General features: G+C 37.3%; 1 protein-coding gene across 1 annotated transcript; it reads right to left on the bottom strand.

Moving 5' to 3' along the window:
- Nucleotides 1-675: 675 nt before the first annotated feature.
- Nucleotides 676-13,480, bottom strand: LOC754752 (cystinosin). Its single transcript, XM_030996616.1, has 9 exons — nucleotides 13,346-13,480; nucleotides 11,535-11,814; nucleotides 9,997-10,103; nucleotides 8,896-9,036; nucleotides 8,045-8,144; nucleotides 6,543-6,662; nucleotides 4,421-4,600; nucleotides 3,613-3,730; nucleotides 676-1,738 (listed from the first exon to the last, which is right to left on the bottom strand). The coding sequence occupies exons 2-9, from the start codon at nucleotides 11,739-11,741 to the stop codon at nucleotides 1,542-1,544; spliced, it is 1,170 nt and encodes a 389-aa protein (XP_030852476.1). The 5' UTR covers nucleotides 11,742-11,814; nucleotides 13,346-13,480; the 3' UTR covers nucleotides 676-1,541.
- Nucleotides 13,481-17,417: the final 3,937 nt, after the last annotated feature.

Here is a 17,417-nt window from a genome sequence, read left to right as displayed (position 1 = left end):
GTATAGTAAAGATAACAAAGAAAACTACAGTTCATTTATAAAAATGTAGACAAATGATTAAATACACAAACATTTCCAAATTCTTAGTAGATCTTCATCAAATGCATTTGTTGTGTATGATAGTGAAAACAGCAGTTATAATTGCATTGCTTTCCTGAAAACATGTGCACAGAAAGTGTTATAAAAATGCATTATTAATGGTGTATAATACAGGTTAAGAGAACACAAGTCTTGATCCTTTTTTTCTAAGAATCTCTCGACACAAATTTAAATAAATTATAATCTGATTATGTTACGAAATATACAAACATAAATGCCATGTTGCAAATAGGAAACTTTATGTTGTTCCATAAAAAAAAGGCAAACCTTTCTTCCACATTGTTGATTCTATTTCAAATTTAAATATATTATCACATTGATTTTTGTTTATTTATCTTCAATATCCCATTTATATTATACTTTCTATAAAAGATTAAAACATCATGAGCACGCTAAATTGAATTTAATACTGAATTCAGGGAATGGAAAATTTTAAAACAACCTGCTTCTCAGCCCATTTCCTACTGGAACCGGGTGTTTCTGTATTAAACCAATGAGGACTATGATAATTCAGTGGTCAACGGGTTAAAAAAACGATTACAATTGCACAAGGAAAGATTTCAAAAATTAATCTTTTTTTTACAAAGTTAGGATTCACAAGCCATAGCACAGAAGGGTGAAGTGTAAAAAGAAACAAGTAGTTTAAAAAACAGTGAGATAACATTTTTGGAAAATGAGAAGATAGCGTCCTGTATTTTAATACCCATACACTGTAACATGAAAATATTGATTTTCGTATTAGACCAAGATATATTTTGTACACTTTACGATGGAAAGCACTCTAAAAACTTGATTATCAATGACCCTCAGTTGATGTCATTAAAAACATGTTCTACCATTGAGTTCCAACATCCTATTGCCTTATATTTTCATGTGCATATCGTTGAGGATTTGGCAAAACACTTGATTTTAGCTGCCCTTAAGCATATTTCAAAGTCCCCAACCAATGAAACTGTTCTGTATCAACATAGTGATTGTTTAATCAGAAAAGGTAAGCTTCATCAATCACATGAACCTCACCGAGGATTGCACAGTGTAATTTAAAATCCATTTAAATTGAAACCCACTTCTGCTATCAATAATCACACACAATGTTCTTTTATCAGCTAAATTAATTAAAATTCAATAAAAAATAATAATAATAATATTTAATTTTTATATAGCGCTTTATACAAATGTCTCTAAGCGCTTTACAAATATACTATTACCCCGGTCATTGGATTCAGTGCTTGCCCGCACACACTGTGTGCACAATCTCCACTCCCTGGGGAGCATTCCAGCTGGGCGTTACTTGACGCTCACAAGCTGTTTGACCAACAATGATAAAAAGATCCAGAGGATGATCTGGAATGAATATTACTTCTGCAAATTCAGTGTGACTAATGGCAATATGTATGTGCGTACAAAAAGAGTTTAAAAAATATGATGCAGAAATCCATGGACTATTGAGCATTGATGATACTTCCAGAACTGGTATATTCTTCATTTTTCATCAGGGGCTTGTTTTCACCGCTTGAATCCGAGGGTGCTTGGTCACGGTAGAGTACATAATGTTGAATGATGAAGATAATGTCAAAAGCAATGGAGAAGACACCCAGGCCAAACTTGGTTGGGTCACCAAAGATGGATGCCCAGTCATCTGTTGAAGATTGACAAAAAAAGACTTTGATAATAACATTAATAAAATTGATGAATAAAGATGAAGATGACAACATTGATGATAGTACTAGTAGGAGTAGTAGAAGTTGTAGCAGCAGCAGCAGTAGTAGTAGTAGTTGTATTAGTAATAGTAGTAGTAGTAGTAGTAGAAGTAGTAGCAGTATAATTATTAGTAGAAGAAGTAGCAGTAGTAGTAGAAGAAGAAGTAGTGGTAACAGCAGTAGTAGTAGCAGTAGCAGCAGCAGTAGTAGTAGTAGTAGTAGTAGTAGTAGTAGTAGTAGTAGTAGTAGTAGTAGTAGTAGTAGTAGTAGTAGTATTAGTAGTAGTAGTAGAAGTAGTAGCAGTATAATTATTAGTAGAAGAAGTAGCAGTAGTAGTAGAAGAAGAAGTAGTGGTAGCAGCAGTAGTAGTAGCAGTAGCAGCAGCAGTAGTAGTAGTAGTAGTAGTAGTAGTAGTAGTAGTAGTAGTAGTAGTAGAAGTAGTAGCAGTATAATTATTAGTAGAAGAAGTAGCAGTAGTAGTAGAAGAAGAAGTAGTGGTAGCAGCAGTAGTAGTAGTAGTAGCAGTAGCAGCAGTAGTAGTAGTAGTAGTAGTAGTAGTAGTAGTAGTAGTAGTAGTATTAGTAGTAGTAGGAGAAGTAGTAGCAGTATAATTATTAGTATGCTCATATATATATATATATATATATATATATATATATATATATATATATTGTAAAACTACAATACACTGTATTCATGTACAATGTGAATGAAGTGTTCCCAATAAATACACATAAATAAACAATCAACCTGTACCATACAGCAGATTACAGCAACCCTCAATCGAAGAGAACAGGATTTACTAAAGGTAAGCATTATAGGGGGTACACAAAGGCACACCAGTAGTTGTCCAGAGGGTAATTGTCATAAGGGATACTTGTAGAAGGAGTAGTTAACCATCTGACATTAGTCTACATTTACCACTATCCACCCAGGTGTTAAATGGGTACCGGTAGAAAGGAATTCCTTGAATGCTGTGAGCATCGAAATCAGTAGCCTAGCCGAGTCGGGGTAAAATTGGAGCGCCTTTGGCACCTTGCAGGGTGGATATGTGCGCTATATAAACATCCAATATTACTTGGGATAGTGGGGTAGTTGGTAACTGTCCAAGGAAATTAGGTGCTCTGGAAGTACACATAGTTGTCTAGTGGGTGGTAGTCTAGGGATAGTTATCCTGATACAGGTTGGTGCTATCATCATCATCATCATCATCATCCTCCTTTATTAACGTCTGCATTTTCCCTTTTACCAGGGGTTACTACATGATGACCCTCCCTCCCTCTACTTCTTGTCTCGAGCATCCTCCTCATTTAGACCAACCTTACTTCTTTCTTTTTACCATATCGTTCCATAAAATCTTTAATCTTCGTTTCCCTCTTGGGGCATCCACTTCAAGATCTATATCTACTTTTCACAGATTCATCACCTTACCTTCTTAACAAATGACCCATCCATCTCAACCCACTTCTATTTACCACTTCCACCAGTTTCTTTCAGACCCAACCTTTCCATGAGCTCCCTTATGATCTTTCTACCAGACAATTTCACACCACCCATCTTCCATATTATGGCTCTTTCTGTTCTCCTCACTTTAAAGCGGGACTGCACTACTTATAGCTACTTGCACCCTCTCTATAGCAAACAATGCCTAATCGGTACCCGTTGGTCCCCCGTAATCCCCTTTTTATGTTAAGTAAGAGCCGACTTGATGAGATAACCACCTGTCAGTGAACATGCAGGGAGGTCTAATCCCTCCTGGCCAAACTAATGCAGATAGGCTTTAATCTCGTCATCTACCACCTTGATAACTTACTATTGTTGTAGGAGATGAGAAACATCTGCAGCAGACTGAACGATCCTCCAGTAGAGTCTAGTAAGACGTTGCCGATACTCCAACCCTCTGTGCTCTTTCTCCTGTAATTCATGTAGACCTATCAGGTGGTGGAATATAAAGTGGAGATGATTCAAAGATAAGATAGATAAGAACAAGTTGCAGTATTTTGGACACATTTCTAGGAGAGAAGGTGACAACCTAGAGAAGATCATTACCCAAGGTCATGATGAGGGTCAACGAAAACGAGGTAAGCCAAAAGTTTGATGGCCCAAAGGAATAAAAGAGATTACTGGCATGAACATTTGCACAGCTAATCACTATGCCCAGGATAGAAGTGGTTGGAACGTCATCATCAATAGGATCACAAAGGGTCAGTCATGATTCGTAGGACGACGATGGCGATTCATTTCATGATGGAATACATGCACATTTTAACATGTTATCTTGGGGTTGATTCCCATGCAAAAACATGGATGCATTGACTAACCTACTCACAAATACTTGAATTTGAAGTTTTTCTTGAAGAATTATCATTTGGATCTAATGTTAGATATAGGTGAATATAGTATACCAGTGTCGAAACATAAAAACACAGTCACTTTCTATTCATTAAGTTTATTTATTTACATTGTTTTTATTTATTTATTTAAAAAATCTTCTTTCTTTCTTTTTTTTTGTGGGGGGGGGGGGATCTCTTCACGACCTCTTGAACCATGCCCATTTGATATATAATTATCATAACTTTGACATTACCGGCAAACACATATACCAGGGATAGAATGCTGACCTGTGGAATATATTTGATGAGAGTCACTCCGAGCTTGATATAGGAGAAGTAATAGATGAATTCCAGCCACGTGATGACAGATCCGCTTGATGCAGCAGTGATGATCAGTGTGATGAGCGCAAAGAGCCACATGCCAGCTAGGATGACGCGGCTTATGATGGACACTCGCTGTCTACCTCTCTGTTTGCAAAATAATTAAGGCCTAAAGAAATCAGCTTTATTCTTCAAATTGGCAACAACAACATCTCATCTTTACTGCTTCATGATTCTTACAAAATAGTCCTATTCAAGCTAGAATACAGGAAATAATAAAGGACACTCTCTAATTATCTCTCTGCTTGAAAAAGCAAATACAGACAAATTTTACAGAAAGATAATTCAGCGTTATTCTTCAAATTGGCATGAATAAAATCTCATTATAAGAAAGAAAAAACATTATAGGCTGGTATGATGTGAATATTGATAAACACTTGTTGATTAACTTTCTACATGAAAACAAACAAAAATAAATAAACAAATTGGCAGGGATCGTTTACAGACTGCATGTCGATAAGTCAGTTTTTTCTTCAAATTGGCAACATTAACATCTAATTCGTGTGTTACTGTTTCATAATTCAAATAAAAATATACCAATAATATGACTTATGATAAAACACTTACTGGTTACATCTGTCTTGAAAAGGAAAATTGGAAATAATAACAATGCCAAAGAGTTGTAAAGGCTATATATATATATATATATATAGATAATTTAGCTTTATTCCTAAATTGACAACAATAATATCTTATTTTTACTGCTTTACATTTCAAACAAATATAGTTTTCAAGCTGGAATGATAGAACAAATGACTTACACATTGCTTTGAAAAAAACAATGTCAGGTTGTTTTGAAAGGCTTGACAATTCATGTTTATCCTTCTGATAACACACACAATGATATCCAAACACAATCCCATAAGTGTTATCTCTCAGCACAAGAGGGAAGCACAAAGCTCGTGTCTTAGCAGAAAATAAACCAAACACACAATGTGATGCTTCAAAATCCATTTTTGCTGAATTCATTAAATAGCAGGTCACAATGGAAGAGTGGCATTCAGAGAGAATAATAATAATAATAATAATAATAATCTTTTAGTCCACTCCAAATTTTATTAAACCGAGATGAAAATTCTTTTTGCCCAATTGATCGTGAGCCCGGCAGCCACTGAGCAGCGCCAGATCTACGTTGCTCTATCCCTTATTGGTGAACGCCAAACAAGGTAGCAGCAACTCCCATCTTTTAACGTCTTTTGGTATGACGGGGCGGGGATCGAACCCATGACCTCCCGGTTGTGAGGCGGACGCTCTACTGACTGAGCCAACACTCCGGTTACAAACATGGTATTAAGTGAGGTGTTAATTTTCTAATCCTTTGTCTTTTTGTACGTTGTGAGCGACCTTCTCAGCGGTTGCCTAAATAAAAAGATGGAGGTAGATTACCATGCGTAGCAAACTGAAATCACACAAAGTCCTTGGCAGACCTAAGCTAAAACTTCCCCAGGTCTTTATGTTGCTTGCTTAACACATTGCCCTTCATACAATCCATCAGGCACCATGTCGTATCAAGGGGGTTTCAAACCAAGGACCTGCTGGTTTCAGGACCAGATCTTCAACCACTGAGCCATCATGCCTCCTCTCAGTTGCTTCCATCTAATTATCATTTACTTCAAGTCAGAACTTTGATTTCCCATAACTCAATATTTTTGTTAAGGTTCTCCTCTAAGGAACAATCTCCCTCCTGTACTAAAAATCAGCCCATCACTTAATTATTCTAAACGCTGTGATAAATCCCATCTTTTAAGTTTGTATTCATAATGTGAAATGTAAAATCATGCATGTTTGTTTCTTTCTTTGATTTGTTGTCTGTCTGTCTGTTTGTTTGTTATAATTATGTATGCATCATTAATTTGGGGTCAACATACTATAAGGCCATTTGCTATTTTTTGTTGATCCCTCATTCTTATAATTTGTTTTTGTTCTAATTGCTCTGCATTGATTTCTTTTGGTATTACTCTGTGTTGTGTACATATTTTATGTATAATGTCTTTTATTGTGAATGAAATGAAGACTGAACAGAACTTACCTCATAGATAAAGCACTGGAATATGGTGATTGCTGTAATCAACACAGCATGGAGAGTAAAGATGACATCGTTCAATAACACTGGATTCACACCATATGGATTTTTTGCCTTGTATGCATCCTACATAAAGTGAAAGACATAAAATGTAATAAAGGAAATTTGCAAGGTTGAAACAATAAATCAAGAAAGTTCATTCTTTTAGCCAAAAGACATATCTGGCAGGAAATATTTCACAGGAACACTATTCAAGTGCAATTGAGAGAATCTTGTAAACGAATGATGATAGTAATTGAATTGATATAGCATATTGCATAATTATATAATATTGACTGGCCTTGAGGGGTATATCAGAAATATTGACCAAGCTCAGATCATATTGCCCCGAGTCGAACGACGAGGGCAATATGGTCTTAGCGCGGTCAATATTTCTGATTTCCCCCGAAAGTAAAGCCAGTCAATATTTTTATTGTTATCCAAATTAGACATCTAGAGCAAATACAGAAAGTCACCATGACAATCTCAAGAACTGAACAAACTTTGTCAAACCAACACTGTGCATCCAGTGCTTGACAAAATTTTCGATACACTGCAAACAGTGTGTATTTAATGTGATTATTATGTCACAATAGAGTGCGCGCAAAGTGCGCAGGTTCTCGTACGCATAATAGATGCGCAATGAAAATGCGACGCGGTCAATACAAGATGCCCGCATACGAGATAGACCGTGGAAAATACCAAGGTATATTTTCACTCGTCTCTACACGCAAAGTCAATACGCGCAGGGAGACCAAGGAAAATACAAAGAATATACCCCTCCGTTCCCACTGCTAGTGAAAACTAGGGCAATACGGTTTTGTAAATGACCAGCTCAGATGTCTGATACGGGTAATAATACATTTTAATACACTTCACATTAGTAGATACTATGAATTAACCACAATGATAAATTAATTTTTACAATGCTAGAAATCATTAACCTGATCAAAGAAAGTTTATTATTAACTTGCTCACTGTACCTCTTTTATTCTCCCTATCACTATCACTGAGATTTACAAATGAATTTGCTTTATGAAACAATCAATGAACAAATAGGGTATGGACTAAAGAATTGGGCATTGTTTTACAAATGTAAAATACAATATATAAAAACATTCGTAGCAAATGACATCAAAATTAATGAACTGAATGTGAATTATTAAATTGTATAAAATAATATTCAACTCTAAAATTCTTATTTGATCTCCTTGACTCATTTTATATATATAAAGGATATAAAGAAAAGTGAACAAGAACTTGATGATAGTGTAGAGTAGAGAAAGTAAAGAAAAGAGGATCGTAAGATCATAAGATTAAGAAGAAGATGAAGAGGAAGAAGAAGAGGAAAACGTAGAAAAGAAGGAGGAAGAAGAAGAAGATTCAAGTGGGGATAGTAAGAGGATAGACGGAGGGTAGTGCGAATAGTAACACCATCATAAGTATCAATAGGTGTACTATGAACTCACCTTTATTGGTTCTATCCAGTACATGCCCACATTGAAGACACCGTACGCTACAAAGCCAGTAATATTATAAGCCAAGAAGTCAAAGTTCAAGCCAATTACACTGAGGAGAAAAATTTGTTGAAAAGGTAAGCATCAGATAATATGTAGAAGATAACAGAGACTTTGAATACTTACGAGAGTTCTTGATCTCTCGTAACTTTACGAGAGATTTTTGACTTAAAAGAGACTTTTATGTGTAGACTTTGCTTTGTGAAACAGACTAGTCTCTCGTGACTAAAGTCTCGCATAAGTAGGACACTTAAGAGAGACTTTGGGGTTTATGTCTCTATAAATTCTTAATGAAACACCCCCAAGAAGTATGGTAGTAATATAAAAAAATCACTGTAAATGAACAATACTTCTTCTCTTTTTAAAACAAATCCAAGCCTTAAAAGTATATCTAACATTTTTACTCTTGTACCTTCTGATGAACCAGTACACCGGTCCAGGGTTGAAGTTAAGAATTTGTTTGTGTCCAATATGATCCAAAACATGGAGCCAAAAAGCTTGTGTTACAAAACAAGAGATACTTTATCCTCTGCCAAATTTGTATAAAAAAAGGAGGCGCGATAGCTTGAGGAGGAGCGATAGCTCAGTTGATAGAGCAGTGGTCTCGTAATCCGGTGACCCGGGTTCGAAACCAAGGGGATGCACTGGTGCCCTTTGGTAAGGCATAAATATACTAGGTCTTTCGGAGAGGACCTACAGCCGTTGGTGCTCTGGTTGCTAACTAACAAGCATCTATACTTTCTTAGCAGTCAGGTAAAATAACCACAACCACAACATTTCTATATTTTTCATGTAAAACTCACCTTTTTCGCTTGATATTGAGGATGACTTGAGGATAGAAGGAGACAGACCAAGCGAGGAAGTAGATCCAGCCGACCACTATGACAACGATGGACAATGCACTGCTCTGGACCACATTAACCTCCACAAACAGTCCTGACAAGCTGCAAGAAACCAAGAGGCATAAATCATATTTAGTGCACCATAATTTAGACCATACCTGCCAACATTCGAAAATAAGAATAAGGAATTACTAGCACAGTATGCCTTCCAAAATATGAAATCTGTACCCTTAACAGGCGTTAGCACATGTATGCAGCAACAGTGTAACTGGCAATACGCGGTAAATCTATTCAGAAAAGCGAAAACAAATTTGCTCCTCGATCATGCAGCCATTCAACGCACACAATATGTGAACTCTCAAATCGCGGCACATGATAAAACAAGCACAAAAAAAAAAGAAAAAAGGAATTTAAAACAATCGAAATATTCAGAATTTGTAGGTCCTAAAAATCCAGAAAATCAGAACATTCTGGATTATTCGGGTTGGCAGGTATGTTTAGACTAGTCCCTTTCCTGTAGGGTTTCCTAGCAGATCAGTAGTCCAAGAGACCAACGTCTATTGAGACTGACAGCCGAAGGGACCAACAATAAGGTTTGGTGATGAACCCTCAGACAATTTTTCAGGTGGTGCATGGTCAGTCTTATCAATCTTCTGATAATTTTTCAAAGGCATGTCACAGGCTATCAGTCTCGTTGGTAGTCCAGATTCTGTCTGTTTGTTTTTTTTTTTATCAGATTTTTCCCCTTCCTTATATCCCACACAGAACGTGAAGACTACACTAATCAAGCGATCCCCCCAAATACACCTGTGTTAGCCTTGAGAGTGTGTTTTTTTCTCAGCTGATTAGGCGCGCGACACAGAAACAGTCCAGGCAGTGGACTATCTCTAGAGTCGCAGCCTCTTTTTTTTCGGGCACAACTATTAAAAACTTACATCGAAATTGTCCATAGGGTTTCAACTATCCTACTTTCTTCATTTTGCTATTCAAAGTCACATGAAATAAGTAAGGCTCCCAATACATGGAAGTATTGAAAGTAGGTAATTATACAACTGTACTTACTCTCCTAGCTCTGAAGATGTGGTGTTCATAGATATGTGACACACTCCGACGGAAAGACTGGAGACAGTGATAGACACCGGACTTGAACTGTTAGAAGGTATGTCCACCTGGATGGTAATAAATGAAAGAAATCAATGTAACAATTGTGACATCATTAAAAATGACTTCCATTTCAAATACAATCTGACGTAATGTACACAATCTGGAATGATCTTGTGCATGTTGCGATATCACATTCAGTTGAAATGAGTACACTACAATGTACAGGATTATGCACTTTACCATACATGTACATTTATAGGTGCACCCCTTCATAGCAGTATCACATAAAATGTATTATAGATGACATTACAACCTCTCAAAATAAAAGAGTCACAGCTACATGTAGGTATGTCACGCATCTTCCTTAAAAAATGTATGTTGCCAAAATCTCATGGCGTGAACAAGAATATTACATTTTTATCAATAGCTCAAGACTTTTAAATTCACTCATATATCTAAATAATGGAGCTGTATATGTCAAACAAGCATTAATAAGTCCTAGCACACTTTGATATAAAGTTCAACATCAACATAATGGTTTTATGAGGTGAATACAAACACCAGCAACACAACTGGCTGGGTCGGGGCCACCATGATCAAATATGAGCGAGATAAGTTGTACAGTACGTGCATTGTGACATCAGGTACGTCACTGTGTACATATAGTAGCTCATGCATATAAGACATATTACTACACTGTTAAACAAAGGACAAACATTCAGGCAACTTTCCAGCTGTGATGTTTTAAACCAGTCTTTACTCAAGAAAAGGATAAGGTCAGAATTCTTTGTAGATTTTTTTGTAAATTCGGTATATAAAAGATATATTGACTGCTTTAATATTCGAAGCATACAACTGTAGTTGTTTCTATACTGGGTCTCGGGGACGTTACATCCTGATATGACCTTTTGCATGCCTCGGGGTAATATCAGGAGGTAAAGCCCTGTTGAGCCTATACAGTGTAGAAACAGCGATGCCTCTCATAGCAGTCAATATATCTATACTAGTCTATCCCTGATGCAATAACAAAACTGTTACATGTACATGTACAACATAACAAGGACTGCTAACAAATCAAACCCTAATTACCGTATATATTGCAAAAATAGAATATTGAAATGGCAAACCGGTGTTACATGAACGATGTATAAGTATGTTCTTTACAATAGAAGTTTAAAGAAATAATAATAATAATGAAGTGTTTTAATCATACACTGTACATAGGGAATCTCAAACTAATTCAAAAATATTGAAATGATCATCACAAATATTTTTTCTCTCATATATGCTACAAAAATAATTTTACCTCTTTTGTACTTCTATTTGGTTTATGAGGGTGTTTCAAATATTAGGCAATTGGTAGAAAATACTAAAAATCTCCCTTAAATTCAAATTTTTAGACAAATAATCATATTTGTAAAACTGAAGCTGCACATGTACAGTTATTAAATAGTTTGAGGTAGCTTTTTTTTGTAGTTTCAAAGTTGCTAGCTTACCTCAGATGGTATACTTGCTATTTCATATTTATCATTGAAAAGCTCAATCTGTGCAGTTTCTTGAAGGTCCACTTTTGGTGTGATTGTGAAAGATCCATTCTTTCCTATTTCTACTATCAGCTTTTCAGTCCCCGTCGTGACGTTATAGCCATTTCCAAGCGAACCAGCAAGAGCAATGGTTATGATCAAAGTGAAGATTTTCTCCATGTTAATCTAGGCTGCGTTATAACTCTGCAAGCTTAGAATCCATCAAAACTCTTTTTCCCCTTTCCCGTGCCACCTGTTAAACACAAAAAGACAAGAAAGATTGAAAGAGAGAGATATAGAGGAGGAAATGAATATTTTGAATTCAATGTTTTGACTTAAAATGCTTGCAATCATAGCTTATGTATTAGTACGTCTAGGATCCCACATTTGAAAATAAAAGTGAGTCATTTGAGTGTCACCAAAGTGGTAAAACACAGTGCAACAAACAGAAAATTCAGTGTAGCCTGTAAAGTGGGCCAACAAAAAATGTTCCCAAAACAAGAAATTTCACTTACTGATAGAATAGAAGGCATAATAAACTGAAAACATGCTTTTCATCTTTTCATTATATTTAGTGCTGTAACATCACGGATATCTCCAATTCCGTTTAACCGCCAGTCAAAGCCGGACGATTTAAATTTTTTTTTTTTTTTTTTTTTTTTTTTTTTTTGTGTGTTGTTGACCGACTCTGTCGGCCCAAGCCAGGTCCGTGTGAAAAAGCGAAAGGACTTTCATTTAACTGCGAGGTGCATTTGAAGGCTTGTGAACTTGTCACAAATAATAGTAACAATTACATTTTTAGAAGAATGTGTAAGATCATTAATGTAAATTAAAAACAGTAGAGGACCTAGGATAGAACCTTGTGGTACGCCGTGTGCAAAAGTTGGATGAATTATTATTATAAACTACATATTGAGATCTATTACAAAGATTACTTTCAAACCAAGATGACAGACAAATTGGAGTTTTGTTCTAGTTTCGGAGTGGTGAGTCAACACACAGATTACTGAGCGGGGAGACATTGCCAGGCATAGTGCCAGGTGGAGGGGCATAAATCAAAACTTTAAAAAAAAAAAAAAAAAAAAAAAAAGGGAAAACGAAACCGTCCAATTGAAAACGGAATCCGCTATGGGCGGTCGGATACTGGACGGTTAAACGTTTGACTACAGCACTAATTATATTAGATGTTTGTATTCCTTCCATGCCCCCATGAAGGGGCAGGCTGTTCACAAATTGATTAGCATTGCCCTTAACTAAGATAGAGTTGACAGAGGAGATTCTATAGGAGAAAATAACACAAAAACAATTAGATTCAATAAAATATAGGGTCTAACTGTCTATCCCAGTCATTTCTTTCCTTCCCCTACTTGAAATCAAGTCTAGCCTTTTTTTCTTTTCTTTCTTTCTTTCTTTCTTTAAAGTTTAATCTAACTGACTGTCCTTATCTACACAAACTAACAACATTACAAAAGTACAAATATGCTCATTGATAAATAGTTATCCACAGGCACAGACAACAATGAAGACCAACGTGCAACCAGATGCAGCTGGAGCCAGGCGGCGGTACACGATGTGTGAGCGGCTGCTGCGGGACAGGCCGGGCGCTAGACGGCCAGCATTGACGCGATGTCCGGTATGCGGTTTCCCCGGCGGTTTCTGCCAACTGTAACTGTAAAAGTCTCCATATTTGAAAAAATTCAGGATAAAAACATGACAATGGTACCAAATCTATATTTATAAATTCACAAGTGTTCATAAACATGACTAAAATTTATCCTACTCACCGTTTCTCGTCCAAAATCGGTGTGAAGTTACATGCATTCATGCGACGATCGGAGACCTATCGACTCTATCTGTTGTGTGTACACACATGACTATCATGTGATCAAATGATTTGTCAAATCATCGCATGTATGTTACGTCATAGGTACTACCACGCCCCCTCCATTGCAGGTTCAGTCAAAGGAATGTGAACAATTTTTTTAATGAACCTTCCAGTTTCATGTCCGCTATTGTAAGTTACGTTTTCGAGGCATGATTATGCTATGGGCCACCATACAAAACAAATGAATGAAATTGAAATTATGAAATTACTAGGCGTTTTGAAAATAGGGGGTGGGGTGGCTGAACAGCTAGGCTCTGTCCTCGGGAAGAAAAGTTTCGGGTTGGTGGGGGGAGTTTTATTCCTCCACCCAGGGGCGGATCCAGCCGGTGGCAAGGGAGGGGCCAAAGGGGGGGGGGGGGGCAATTCGTGAGAAAATTTTGCGGCGAATCAGCCAGCCGGCGAATAAGCGGGGGGGGGGGGGGTAAGGATCACATTTTGTTTTGTTTTTGCCCAATTTGTGAGAAAATACTAGTGGCGAATCAGTCAGCTGACGAATAAGCAGGGGGGGGGAGCACAATGTTTGCTTTTTTCCCCATGGGAAGGGGCCCGTCTTTTTTTTTTTAAAGGTAACATTAACGTGTTTTTAACTGTTTTTTGGCAGGGGAAGGGGGCCCGGATACAAAAGGTCAAAAGGTGCAATTTTGCGGTATTTGAAAAGGTTGGGAAACTGCTCGGAGTTTCCCTGTTCCTGATGGAACCAATGTAACCATTATAAAATAGAGTTTCAAGTGACAAGGTTCAAACAGGCGTGAAACGGATCTTCTTCTTTTTTCGCCCTTTCATTTTTCCTTCTTTCTCCCTTTTTTTTTCTTTCTTCTTTTTCTTCTTCCCTCTTCTTTCTTCCTTTGCAATTTTGTTCCGGCTCTTCCGGGGCCTGGAACTTCAAAAAACAGACAAAACTTCGAAGAAAATTCTTAATTACAAGGCTGATATGCAAAGTCCAAGTTTTAGGCTCAAATTTCAGCCAGAGGCGGCCCTCCCGGGGAGGGGGGGGGGGGGCAGAGGGGGCACAGTGCCCCCCACTTTTTCACGCACCCGAAAAGTGCCCCTTTTTACATAGGAATAGTGCCCCTTTTACTTTGAAAAGTGCCCCTATTAATTAGTTAAAGTGTCCCTTCAACTTTTCAACTCTGATAAGTGCCCTTTTATTTGGTAGCGTGCCACTTTTCCTTCGACAAGTTCCCATTTTCTTTGCAATAAGTGTCCATTTGCCATTCTCATAAGTGCCCTTTCTCTGGTAAATGACCCTTTAAAATCATTTTCTTTCAACTAATGAACATTTTCCTTTATTATAAGTGCCCCTTTTTCATTCACATAAGTGCCCCTTTTCATGTTTGCACATAGCCCCTTTTCAGGTGCGATAAGTGCCTCTTTTCACCCCTGATAATTTTCCTTTTAACAATGATACGTGCATATTTTCGTTTCTAATAAGGGACCTATCCCCTAGTCATAAATGCCCTTTTTCACCTTTTATAAATGCACCTATCAAAATCTGATGGGAGCCGTTTTTTTCCGTCGACAAATGCCCATTCCCTATTCTCATATGACTGACTTTTTTCCCCTGGTGAGTGCCTTTTTTTTGAGGGTGTAAGAAGTACCCTATTTTCACCTCTGACAATTACTCTTTGTACTTTGACACATGCTCCTTTTATTTTCTCATAAGTGTCCCCTTTTCCTCTCATCATTAAACGCGCCCCTAATTTCAAACGACTAAGAGCAATTTCCCCCAAAGCTCGCATGCATCTATAGATGATATACTTATGTTATCAAAGGACTTTTCAGTCTTTCGTTATGAGAATGTGCTTATAACCCCATCAGGATTGGGTTTTTTCCTCTTTATAAGATGTAATTTTTTCGCACTGCGACCTCATAAATCTTCAAATTTTTCCTCGCTCGCAATTTCCCCCCCATCACACCCAAATGCAAAGCATGATGCTTAACAATATACAGGGTGTATCATAATAAAGGATATTGAAGTTTAATGACGATTTATATGAAAACTACTGATTTCATAATCAAGCACTTATGTCTGTTGTAAAGGACAGAATGTCCTCTTTTTAATGACACCCCAATCATACTTCTACTGTCACAGTTGACTGAATAACAAAGCATTGCTGTCCACCATGTGAAAGGTGCACTGTGCCAAGTTTGATAACATTTCCTTCTTAGACACATAATCCACTCATTGTTCAGCATTTCAATATGTCTGGGCTGACACAAGCACTAATCTTTGAATGCTAACTTGTCACAGTGCACCTTTCACATGGTGGACAGCAATGCTTTGTTATTCAGTCAACTGTGACAGTAGAAGTATGATTGGGGTGTCATTAAAAAGAGGACATTCTGTCCTTTACAACAGACATAAGTGCTTGATTATGAAATCAGTAGTTTCCATATAAATCGTCATTAAACTTCAATATCCTTTATTATGATACACCCTGTATATTAAGAAAATATTGTAATCACAATGTAAGGGTATATACCAATGTTTAAAAAACCCGCATATTTTCGCTTTGAGATTTCCTTTTTGTAGGTGCCTTTTTTCTTCAGAAAGTGCCCTTTTTTCTTGGTGCCCCCCCCCCCCCCCCCCACTTTGGAAGTCGCTCGATCGGCCGCCCCTGCTTTCAGCCATGTGTTTGGTTGTTTGTATCGAACAATAGAGGATTATTCATGTAAGCTTAAGCTTATTGGAAGCATTAACTGAACTGCCACGCATACAAACAAAGAGCAAAACAATGCTAGCAATATTATTATTTTTTCATTATATATCTCTCTAGCTCTTCCACCCATCGCTGATGAGACTGAGAGCAGTTTGATGATGCATACAGTATATAGTCCGAGGGGTCACTAGACATTATCGTTGTAAGATTGTAAATATTCGGCCAATACAAAATTGAGCTCAATTTATTTCGCTACCAGCATGGAGTATGATTATACGTAGAATCCTAGGCTCGTTTTTGTTGTCTGTTGTTTTACAATTAACAACAGAAATCTTTTCCCATTAGGCCTAAAATCAAGAAGAAGAAGAAGAAAAGAAAAGGAAAAAAATTAAAGGGGAAGTCCATCTGATATAAGTTGGTTTTGATCATAGAAGCAGACAAATGAGAGAAACTGGTCATTGGAAGTTTGAGCAGAAACCAATTAGAATAAGAAAGTAGTGAACATTAAAGTGCGATCAATCAACTCAGTAACACAAATTGGCAACTCTGTGACGTATCTTGAGACTTCCCCAGCCTCCCATTTGCCCTCGAATCTTGAACCTTCAGGAGTCAGGACCATGACGTAATCCCTGCAGGGCCAATGCACGGCAGCAGTGGCGTACCTGGGGTACTCCGTCAGGGGGGGGGCAAGCGACCGAAACAAACAAAAAAAAGGCGATGCTAATTTTCACTTCTGGCGAGCGAGCGAGCAAAAAAAATTCTTTAAGTAACGTTTGGTATATAAACTGGTATTGTTGCATGTTGGGGTGGGAGCATTCACTTGTTAGCGACGTTAATTTCATTTTTTTGCAAACGAGTGTAGCGAGCAAGAAAAAAATCAATTCTTTTTTAATAATTGCCACTTAAACTTGGTTCAATTGTGTATTGTGTTTAGGGTGATTTTATACCCATTTTAGCTAGCGAGCGAAAATACATCTTTCTCTCAATGAATTGCTATATAAAATTTGTTTCATTGTTGCGGGTAGGGGGCGGGCACAATCGTGTTTAAGGCAATGTCAATCCCATTTTGGCGGGCAGGCAACCCCCTACATTTCTCTTTTTAATGATATTGTAGCAGGGCACATAATTCCACGAGCTAGCGAGCGTAGCGAGCGAAAAAAAAAATCACTTCTCTTTTATAGGGAAAATATGGTACATAAAACTTGGGTTCATTGTTCCATGTCAGGGACGTGATTATTAAAAGCGGTGTTATTTCTATTTTGGCGAGCGAGCGTAGTGAGCGAGCAAAAAAAATCACTTCTCTTTTATAGG

Source organism: Strongylocentrotus purpuratus, unplaced genomic scaffold (assembly GCF_000002235.5).
Source record: "Strongylocentrotus purpuratus isolate Spur 01 unplaced genomic scaffold, Spur_5.0 spur5_scaffold_3, whole genome shotgun sequence".
Classification (NCBI taxonomy): domain Eukaryota; kingdom Metazoa; phylum Echinodermata; class Echinoidea; order Camarodonta; family Strongylocentrotidae; genus Strongylocentrotus; species Strongylocentrotus purpuratus.
The sequence above is the reverse complement of the archived record's forward strand: the minus strand, read 5'-3'. Positions and strand labels throughout refer to the sequence as shown.

Coding starts and splice junctions, on each gene's coding strand:
- LOC754752 (XM_030996616.1), bottom strand. CDS start 11,741: ATGGAGAAAATCTTCACTTTGATCATAACCATTGCTCTTGCTGGTTCG. Junction 10,104..11,534: donor TAGCAAGTATACCATCTGAG/GTAAGCTAGCAA, acceptor ATTACCATCCAG/GTGGACATACCTTCTAACAG. Junction 8,145..8,895: donor CTCAATATCAAGCGAAAAAG/GTGAGTTTTACA, acceptor TTTTCTCCTCAG/TGTAATTGGCTTGAACTTTG.